Genomic DNA, 11,261 nt, shown 5'->3' on the forward strand with positions numbered 1-11,261 from the left:
ATGACAAAGACACTGACAGGTTATGATGTATTGGTTTATGTCAAGGTGTCATAACAAAGACATTTCAAACAATGTCATATTTGCATTAAAAATGTCATAACTGAGCGAATGACACTTAATGACAGTTGTCATAAACATGCATACAACTTCCTTCATATTCATAACATGTGTCATGTCATGATTATGAAGGTGTCATGTTAGTCTTGTGTACACCCCTTCAAGTAAAGTGTTAAATTTTTTTTTAAGGATCAGCATTCTCCCCTAAAAGTGATCGGGCAGACCAAACCGTAAGGCCGGTGACACACTGGCTGCGTGGCATGAGCGTAGCGTATCCAGTGGCGGATTTAGCAAATTGGGGGCCCAAGGCAAAGGTAGTATGGGGCCCCCCATCCGATCTTTAAAAGAGAAAGAATTTTTTTTTTTTTTTTGGAAAATAAACCATTAAATGGCACTTTCTGGAGAGTTTTGTGCAAAGAAATATAGAAAAAAACTAGGTCTAGCAAGTCTTATATTTCTGTAATTCACAGAGATCAAACACAAATATGCTGACTGAATAGATTGCTAGTTGAGAAACACTGCTTTAATTAATGTTTTTATGATGACTTGAAAGGTTAACTAAACAGCATGAGCCGTCTTCCTGCTGGCCAGTAAGTTATTTGGCAAATTTCATTCATACAGATCTGTATTATGCTATAGTTTTTGATAGTGTTATACATTTCTTACAGATAATCACGATGATCATTGCGTTTGTCTTACTGAATGTGGTAGCTTTATGCAATTACAGTTTGTCTATAAGCTTTTTTTTTTTAAATTAATGCCGACAGTAAAATGTTGCCAGATATTGCTACGAAAAACAAGAAAAACGAAACATAATAATAATCCGAAATAAGTTCAAAGCTTGTGTTTTGGAAATAAGGTAAATATATCACTAACCCTAAAATGCAACTTTCCACCTTAATAATTTCCTAAAGTGTCACATTAAATCAGAAAAACCGGTCCAGGAGATTACTGCCACCTTTCCATTAGGTGGATCTGGCAACACGGAGGCTGCACGCGCGCCCTCACTCACAGCGCGCTCTCAAGCCCCGTTCACTGCGCTAGCTTCTCGCAGCAACTTGAATTGCAAACACTCATATGAGGTGGTTTAAACGGCTGATTAATCATTCAGAGAGCTTGACATTTTATTTTTGAATGTAAAAAAATGACAGAGTTCCAGACCTCGGTCACCTCATAGCTGGCTACGGCCATGGACTTGTAACATATCGTTAGCATTGTTGTCATTTGTCAGCTGGCATCACAAAAAAGTTACCTTCTGCAATTTTGCTAAAAACGTTTTGCTTTCCTCCCGCTTCCTGCTTTTTCAGCACCGCTTGGGTAGCTTCGCTTCATTTTTACTCTACTACTCTGTACACTCAGTCTGTCACTCTGTAGCCTACACTGTCTGTTAATCACTTATTTTTCATCGTCAGTTTTTTTGGCGCATTACGCCGGTTTCACACTGCACGCGTTAGCAGAGCGTAAGCAGCGCGTATTTTTTTCGGCGCCGATGTTAACAGATTAGAGCATTCACACCGCACGCAGAGGCGGCGCAGCAGCGCGTAGCAGGAGCAGAGCAGGAGCAGCAGTGCCGCGATAGTTTCGGCGTCCTGTCTATTTTTGCCGCGCGGCTTACGCTGAATTAAAGTGACAATGCATTGATCATGGCCAAAATACACAGCAGTTTGACCCAAAAGCGCATTGATGATATCTATTGTGTTTTAAACAGTCAATCAAATGACCTTCATCAATTTAAACAGAAAACAAAGTCAACAAAAACAAATATGAACCAACAGTTATATAATATAGCCTATTAATGAAATAAGCTTCTTGACAAGTCTTTTCTCTTAAATGTATTTGAAAACGAAATAAAGCAATGCCAACTTACCCATTATAGAGTACTTTGTCTGTAAACACGCCGCGCGCCTCAAACGCTGCCAGTATGAAAGCAAAATTCTCGTGTCCTGCTTCCGCTCACCGTACGCACTGCTCCTGCGCTGCTTACGCCCTGCTAACGCGTGCAGTGTGAAACCGGCGTTACCCCCAATTTCCACCAACTGCGGAACGGCTGCGGATCCGCTCAGGAACGGCGGCGGAGTCAATAGGTTTCCATTAAAGTCAATGTGTGTATTTTCACTGACTGCGGAACGGCTGCGTTCCGACTCCGTCCCAGCTCCGGCGACCGCAGCCCTCCAGAGTAGATACGCAGAGTTTCTATTTTTGCCGGATGCCGGAGAGCGCCGCAGGAAGTCGAGCAGAAACTAAATAAAACATCCGGTAATTTCCAAAATAAAAATATAGTTTTCACTTTTCCAACAAGAACAATAGTTAACTTTATTTACACAGCCTACTACTTTCCCAATACATTCAAAAAGGAACCCAAATAAACATTTAGCATTTTATAAGTTGATTATATTTAATTATAAATATAGTATTAGAATCACAATAATCTCCACAAAAAAGGGAGATCAGCAGGTCAGCACATAGTTGTTTCCCCTGTACTCCTCTGGATGGAAACAAACTGTTGCTGGTTTTGTGGTTCTGTTTATAGAAACTACATCCTGTTATATCGCGCGATCAAACGTAAATTCGCGAGATATCGTGTGTCCTCGTGACTTCAGCTGTCAGTCATGGCCGCAGCCGTTCCGCAACAAATCCGTATCTGGTAGGTATTGAAGGACGGCGGAGCACGGATCCGACACGCAGCGGAGCCAATCCGCAGCCGTTCTGCAGTTGGTGGAAATCCGGGGTTAGCCTTGTCACTTTCGCACGCAGAAAGTGAGATAATGGAATAGTCCAATGTAGTGAGGTGGGGGGCCCCTCCTGTCTGCGACACTAATGATTTGATGCCTTTTTTCGCAAATGTTTTTTTTTAGAAATATATAATTTGCGAAAAGTAAAAAACAAACAAAAACTTAAGCATAATTTAATGGGGCATTTTGGGGGCCCCTAGGTAGCTCGGGGCCCGAGGCAATTGCCGACCTTTGCCTAATGGTTAAGTCCGCCCCTGAGCGTATCTTGCGTGTCAGCTGCGTGGCGGCTGCGTCGCGTTTTCTGTGTCTTTGCACACCAGAAGCGTGTCTGACGCGGCGCTGCTGCTGCTAGGTGATGTGCAGGGAGGATGTATTGTGGAAGCCCTATACTTCATGTTAAGCATAAATATAAAGCCTACTGATAAAGACACTGTCAGCAGTATTGACTGCAAAATAGACTACATAATATTTCGTTCTGTATTGACAGATGCAAAATTTGAAAATTGATCATTATTTATTTTTAAATTATATGTATATCTGAATTTGTCAAAACCTAGACTTTCAACCATCAAAATGTAATTTATTAATATGTATTAGTGTACAAAATAACATATAAACACATTTTCCTATTCTATTTTGCCTGGAAACGCTTACATCACGCTTGCGTGTCGCGTGAAAAATAGGCGTCAGTTCTATTTCTAGCATGCACGCGTTTGCAAGCTCTAACCTGTTAACATGGGAGCCGAAATAAAAATGGACACGCCACGCAGCTGAGACGCTCACGCCACGCAGCCAGTGTGTCACCAGCCTAAGTCGGATAGACTTGAAACTCTGAGGGCTGGTAGTACTCACACCCAAGGGGGTAATCCACCAGCCGGAAACTGAAGTCTCCCCGGGCGCCGCCATTGGCTAGCAAGCCTTCTCCTGCTGTTAGCATCCCATTGACTCCCATTCATTTTGGCGTCACTTTGACAGCGAATAACTTTACATCTGAGGCGTTTAAAGACTCCATTTGTCCATTATTTATTTCTAAAGAAACACGACAATGTATAAAAGGCTCCATTACCTTGTATCTTACGTTGTGGCCCCGTAGAAGCAGTTTTTGTAAAATAGGCTAATGATTGCTTCATAACGCGCGACTCTGTCGCACAGTAGCGAAATTACCGTATAGACAGAAGTAGAAGTTCATGGGCAATCAGGGGGAAATATCTTCCTGAACACAAAGGAAGATATTTTGATGAAAGATTGGAACCTAACAGTTGTTTGGCACCATTGACTTCCATAGTAGAAAAAAAGTACTATGGAAGTCAATGATGCCAAAGTTCCAATCGTTATTCAAAATATCTTGCTTTGTGTTCATCAGAAGAAAGAAACTCATACAGGGTTGCAACAACTTGAGGGCGAGTAAATGATGACAGAATTTTTATTTTTGGGTGGAGTATCCCTTTAACATCTTCTTTTATCTTCAGTTGATTTCATCAAAGGCTGTGGATGAAGTCAGTTGTAGTTTCTGTGTTTCTCTTTCGTTATTTCTCGTTCCTTTAATGATTCTGCTTGTTAAGCAGGTGTTCGTCACTAATGCTCAATCATCACTTAATTAATCACTTTTATCACTTAATTTCTTGACCGCAATGTATATCTTCTTTTAGTGACATCAACTGAAATAGAGTACTCATAACTATTGGTTTCCAAAAAATTTAATGAATTAAGGTAATTGGTGTCCTCAAATGTTATGAGTTAGCTTGGATTTGACTTTGTGTGTGATATTGTGAGCTAGCAGTAAATGCAAGCACTCTGAGTTAATTTAAAGGTTGCAATTTCAGTGTTTTTACTCAATATAGTGAAGTTTCAGTTATATAAAGTATTTGAATGCAGTGTAAAGTTTGTTTATTAAGAAATATCCTTGTTTTAGTGTCAGTCACACTAAACCTTGCAGTCACCGCGCCGATGTGGATATTGTCATTCAGAATCACAGATTATTATTTTTGGAAGTATGACCAACATAAGAATTTTCACCGGGAAATGTCATCTGAACTAGTAAGAAACATTCACTTTTGTTCTGGTTCTGACATTGCAGTAAATCGCGCTGATTAAATCTAACAATTGCTTATAAGTTATCATTTCACGCAAAACCGTGCAAAGTAGCTATACTATGTTCTCTAATTGTTAATGTTAACAACGTCAGCAAGCATTGTGTGACTACATCATGTAATGTCCTTCCGATATTATCCTTGTTTTCGCATGGGTCCGGTTGCAGTCTCTTTTTTTCTGTAGCCACTCCGAAGTCCGAACGAAGTCTTTTGCATGTTACAGCGGGTGAATCTCTAGTTGTCACTGATGATGATCGTCGTTTGAACCTTTCTGGATCCGCCATCAAATTGATGTTTAATTATATCAAGTGCTGTGAGAAAAGGCTATAAATCTCTACCTCCAACATCCTCACACGCAATATAGCTTATACTAGCCGAGACTCCTTCTTTATGTGTACAGATGTGACGTAATGACGCAAAGACATGCTCGAATCTCCCGCGGAAATCCACCAGTACCACTAAAATTAAAAACATTATTACAAGCTAACCGTTTTGCATCGAGCTAAGGCAAGCAGAGAGTTTTGAACACTGGCTGATTATGTATTTTATCAAATATGTATTTTGGATCATTTTTAACCCAAAAAAAGCTACGGACAGCAGCTTTAACTATCATTTATTTCAAATATCGATATCTACAACAAAATGTGTGTGTGTGTGTCTGTGTTTAAGCATGTTTTATAGAATTAACATGGACAATTTGCCTTGCTTTAGTGGAGACAAACTGACACTTTTAAAACAGACACATTTAAAGGAAAGCAATCTAATGAGTGGTCCTCTGCTGGTTATAATAGTCTTTTTTTCTTACTACTCACTAATGTGTTTCTATAATTCATATTTAGACAATCCTATTTTATCAAAATCCATCACTTCATATCTATTGAAACATTAGTTTTGACAATTGTGCTACATTTATGAGTAATGTGAAACCTGAAAATGGTGTTTTACAAAGTACACTTGCAGTAATCATATTTTTACCATCATATATTTCAAATATCTGTATCTAAAACAAAATGTGTGCATGTCTGTGTGTAAGCATGCTTGGTCTGTATTATGTAGTATTGTTTAAGCCTTTAATTTTTTTGGGAATGTGTTTTAGCATATTCTTTATTATGGATATTTTATGGTGTCAGGCTGTCAGCCCTACATTAAGGGTTGGCCTACCTTAACAGCAAAGGTGGCATGAAGGTCTTAAACTGCTTGAACCCTGTTAATTGCAGCTTGAAGCTATATTTATTATTATTATTTCATTGCATTATCGTGGAATAATACCTACTGTTTATTTATTTTTAATAAGCATTTAGTGAATTGATTTGTAATTCATACAAGAGAAACGCAAAGGAAAATTATATTGGTATAAACATTATTTCTTTGGCATAATTATATTGTTAATATCCTTTAAATATGAAAGCTGTACTGTATAAAGTTCTGTACAATGGTAATATTTTGTATTAAAAGTAGCTTCTCGCTATAATTTAATATAAATGACAGCGTAAATCAAATGAATAGCTTTTCAGTTTGTGGTCACTCACTGTTTCTGACTTTTACTTTCAGTATTGATAAATCATACAGAGAGTGACTAACAGTGATCAGAGTAAAATGTCTGATGTGTTTGAACAAGGACGGGTGTCATAATTCATAATAATAACATCAGAATAAAAGCATCTGTTGATTGTGTCTCATCAGCTCCTGTGATTCTGGATCCAAACACTGCAGATCCACGTCTCGTCCTGTCTGATGATCTGACCAGTGTGACATGTAGTGTGAAAAATCCAGATCTTCCTGATAATCCAGAGAGATTTGACGAGTATTCCTGTGTTCTGGGTTCAGAGGGTTTTAGTTCAGGAACACACTGCTGGGATGTGGAGGTTAAACAGAGTTCATGGTGGAGTCTTGGAGTAACTACAGCATCAAACCAGAGGAAGGGAAAAGGTGTTTTCTATAAGACTGGTGTCTGGTTTGTGCAGCACGGATGGTCTTATGATTCTGGTTTTATAGTTGATCAGAATCTTGATCGTGTGAGAGTAAATCTGGACTATGACAGAGGAACGGTGTCATTCTCTGATCCTGAAGCTAACACACATCTACACACATTCACAACCACCTTCACTGACACACTCTTTCCATTCTTTCATTTTTATCGCTCTCTGAGGATCTTACCGGTCAATAGTCAGTAATCGTGTCCTTATCAGAAGCGATGCGATAAGATTCCAGCGTCACTCTCTCTTTACTGCACTCGCAAGAAAATGGATATGTACATAATAAAATTCACAAATATTACACCATTTAAACATTTTTAAAAATACGTTCTTGTTTCAATTTGTTTAATTTCAAGGTGAATTATCCATTGTTGCTTTTACAGCTACAAAGCTGGACCACTAAATGATATTCAGAGTCACATTACAGGCTTTTAACATTAAATAAAGCACATAAACAGTCCCTGAGATTATTATTGCCACACTTTGTGTTTGTTGTTCCAGCGCGACGTCACAGAAAAATAGAACCGCTTCTAAAAAATGAATTGTCACCATCGCCGTCGGGGCTGGTTAGGACAAAAACTCTGATTAACATGGAAAATACGCCTTTTATCGTGTGTCGCTTTGCGTAGTTAGGACATGGTGTAAGAGACTATTGGTCTGGATATCAGATCAGAAAACAAGTACATTTATTCATCTTTAAAAATGAAAAATTATTAAAACACACGGTGAAGGGTTCAAATAAATAATGTTAATCATATCTGACCTATAAGAAGCAATGATGTGTCGCGAATGACCCACCGAAGGGGCTGTATGCCCTATTGTATCTGTTAGTTTTCCGCACTATTATTTTTCTTACTGAATGGGAGTCTATGGCAGCCCTATGAACGGAACATGAGAAAATGAAATTTGGCACAATTTTAGTGATGGTAATTAAGTCTCTAGAATCACCACCAGTTCAAAAATTCACTTTTCTAAAGGTTGTAACTTTAGAACCCTTTCTTCTATAAAAAAATAAAAATGTAGTTTACCAGTTTCCTCTCTTCATGCTGATCACATTCAACATCTTACATCAAGACTCCACCCATTACAGTAGCAGCCATTTTGAAAAGTAGAGAATTCCATTTATTTGCTACTCCTCCTTTAAAATTTGTTACATTTTTCTGAAATCTGATCAAATGATCGTTGGACTGAGCTGCACAGAAATGACCAAACATATATTTTTTTATTAATCTTTGTTCAAAAGTTATGATGCCGCGAACTTAACAAGCTTGAGCCAAAATTGGTTCAGAGGCTATATCTCGGCCAAACTTTGATCAATTGAAACGAAAATTGGAGTTCTGCCACTAGACTGAAAATTCTTAGCACTAACAATATATATTAGTAGATCTCATTAAATGGCAAATTAAACCCAATGTACTATTGAAATTGATTTCTGGACATCGTAATATTATTTTTTCCTTAAATTGTTATTGTACACATATCGTACATATCTTTACATTGTATAGCAACCTCCTCTCCCCCACATCCCTGTCCCACCCACTTTTTAAAACAAAAGTACGCCACTGGTCGGAGATGTGTGTTGGGTTGGTCGAGTTTTATTCCGTTTTCCAACTGTCCATTGGTTAGTAATGAAATGGCTAAAATGTATTCACATCTCTTCTATTGAATCCAACGTATCATCAGCGCTCAGATTCGCTTCCATTGTTCTGCCAAGTACTAGCCTTGTCCCACCAGACTCTCGTATATTTCATTTCATTTGTACAGAGTCTGGGGAGATCCAATAGTTTTAGACTTCAATAGAGTACCCGCCTACAAAGAAGTTAACGCTTGTCAATGGAGCTGTGCCAGAGTCACTCTGGATCTGCCATAACCAATCGCTAACGTTTGGTCGTGACGTATGTCATATGTCAAACTTTTCCCGAACCCAGTGGGGAGGAGGGCCAAAACATCATGGCCACTAACAAAACTAAGCAAAGATTGTTCTTGCTCTGGCTTTAACTTCTTGATATTCGGCAGTGTTACTACAATGGACCGAATGGCTTCGCTCGCATCTTTCTCCGCTGCCATTACTGAACTACAACTCAAAATAACACACGACATCAACGTCATCGTTCTCAGACACTCCCTCTGTTCGCTGATTGGCCCGGTAAAAAATTGACTGCAGAAAACCAAAGACTACAGCACAATCCCAGATGTAGTACTGAAGGAAAATGAAAATTGAGCGGAAATATGTAGGAGGGCGGAGCCAGGCTAGTCAGGTACGACTTGCAGTCTGTGAGGTAAACTAAACACTATTGGCTATTTGAAAAATGGGGAGGAGAAAATGTCCCGCCTTAGCTTCCTGTTTCAGTGGAACTTATGTCAAATCATCAAAAAAACCCTGCACGTTACAAGGCACTTCAGTGGACCTTTAACATGCTAATTGGTTATTTGTAAAAGTTTCTTCTGTTCCAGACATAGAGACTTTCTGAGAATGATCTCATCTGAACTTATTAAATATAACATGCAGTGCATTTATACACAAAAATCTTCTCTTTTTTTAGTTGATTCTCACTTGAACTATGTGTGTGGGACAACTTAAATCTGTGTGGGTTAGAATCCCGTGTGGGACAACTTAAAAAGATTCTGTGTAATGTTGTGTTATTTCAATTACTTTATTATCCAGGTAAGCGTTGTACTAATCTGTCTTCCTATGGGATTAGAAATGAGTGTGTTTTTGTTCATTCTATGTTGATTCTCACCTGATGTCTTTAGTAACCAGAAAGTTGTATGATCATATAGGATGGTTATAGCAGTCTTTGACTTTCAATTATTCTGATTGCAATGTAAGCAGTTACATAAATTGGCTGTTTTCTTCATATTCATAATCGTATACTGTTTTTTGCCTTTGTGTGTTAATTCTCATCTTCATATCTCTTTTCGGCATTGTGTGTAAATTAGTTAGCTTAAGAGCAGAAGGGTGTGATTAGATGTTGGTGGTGGTGGTCTAAGTAAACCTCTATTTTGTTAATTGTTCTGGCTTTTATACATTTAAGGTTAAATACATAAAGCATTAAACTGAGCACCAATGTGTATTCATTGTCTCAACCATTGTCTATGCACACTTCAGCAAAGTACATAATTTCTGCCTGTTCCAAGAAGAGCATCACTGACTAAAAGCAATACTTTTGAAATATTAAAAAGTGCCTGACTTCAGGACAACAGTTAAAACATTGTCCAACTTTAATGGTAATTTAATTATACTTGAGTGTTTATTGTATGGAATTGAAAGTATACTTTACATGCCATACAAGAAACACTCAAGTATTATTACCGTTCAAGTCTGACAAAGTCAGTCACATACTAATTTTAGTATGTCAAAAGAATAAAAAAATGACTGTTGAATAATAGCCTACTACAAATTAAATGATATCTACTTAAATGCTCCATCCACGAAGGACCACTTTTTTTGACCTACTTTTTCTAAAAAACACCAAGTTAATGTGTAGGAAACGCTTGATAGAGTAAATGGAAGTATATGGCTACAGAGACAAAGTACATTTGAATCAATCATTTATTACATTCTTTATAAATATTTACATTCTTTAATCAATTTTCTTTGAAAATATTGTGCCTTAATATCCCAGTGAGCAATCCAAAAGGCGACAATGGCAAGGAAAAACTCCCTTAGATATCAAATCAGCGAGGCCCCCCTTCTGTGGATTAGCGTACTTATTTATTTACTCATTTATTTAATAATTTCCTTGATTTTATCATGGGAAATGACACGTGCAAAATCCAAATCTCTGTCCATCATTTTGCAAGCAATTGTTGATAAAAGAAATTTTCGCACAATATTGGAAATATTATAAAAGGCGATCCAGTGGATATCACACAAGCAAGTGCAAACTTTGCTCTAGAGTTATGCCGGCCGGTGAAGAAGTCTCCAACCCCAGTCGATTATTCACTACAGAAAGAGAAAGTAAAAACATTTTAATCTGCATTTATGGTGCAAGGTTCAAGGTAACTTTATTATCCCCGAGGGGCTATTTAGATTACAGCCAGCAGTAACAAATATAATAATCAAACAACAACAATAAACAACCACAGAAGAACATTATTTAAATTTGAATTTACAGGGTATTATTAAGTAAGTTCAGTGATGGTTTCACTGAACTTAATTTAAATGTACAGGGTATTATTAAGTATGTTCTTCTGTGGTTGTGTTTAAAAAAGTTATTAATTTAGTTCATTTATCTATACAGCTGTTCTGGAGAAAACAGTGAATGTAATCGTATAGCTCAGTTCAGTATAATGGTGTAAATGCAGGCAGATCATTAATATTGTTGAATATTAAATGTCCCCAACTAAGCAAGCCAAAAGCCAAGGCAACAGTGGCAAGGAACTAAAACTCCATCAGTGACAGA

General features: G+C 37.9%; 1 protein-coding gene across 1 annotated transcript in view; it reads left to right on the forward strand.

The window, feature by feature from the left end:
* The window catches only part of LOC130100391 (E3 ubiquitin-protein ligase TRIM35-like), a 44,101-nt gene extending 37,048 nt beyond the window's left edge, over positions 1–7,053 (forward strand). The window contains exon 6 of the mRNA XM_056265849.1: positions 6,563–7,053. Within this exon, the coding sequence (XP_056121824.1) occupies positions 6,563–7,053 (491 nt within the window). The remainder of the gene's footprint in view (positions 1–6,562) is intronic.
* Positions 7,054–11,261: the final 4,208 nt, after the last annotated feature.

This window comes from Rhinichthys klamathensis, unplaced genomic scaffold (assembly GCF_029890125.1).
Source record: "Rhinichthys klamathensis goyatoka isolate OS25496 unplaced genomic scaffold, OSU_Roscu_1.1 h1tg000011l_1, whole genome shotgun sequence".
Classification (NCBI taxonomy): Eukaryota; Metazoa; Chordata; class Actinopteri; order Cypriniformes; family Leuciscidae; genus Rhinichthys; species Rhinichthys klamathensis.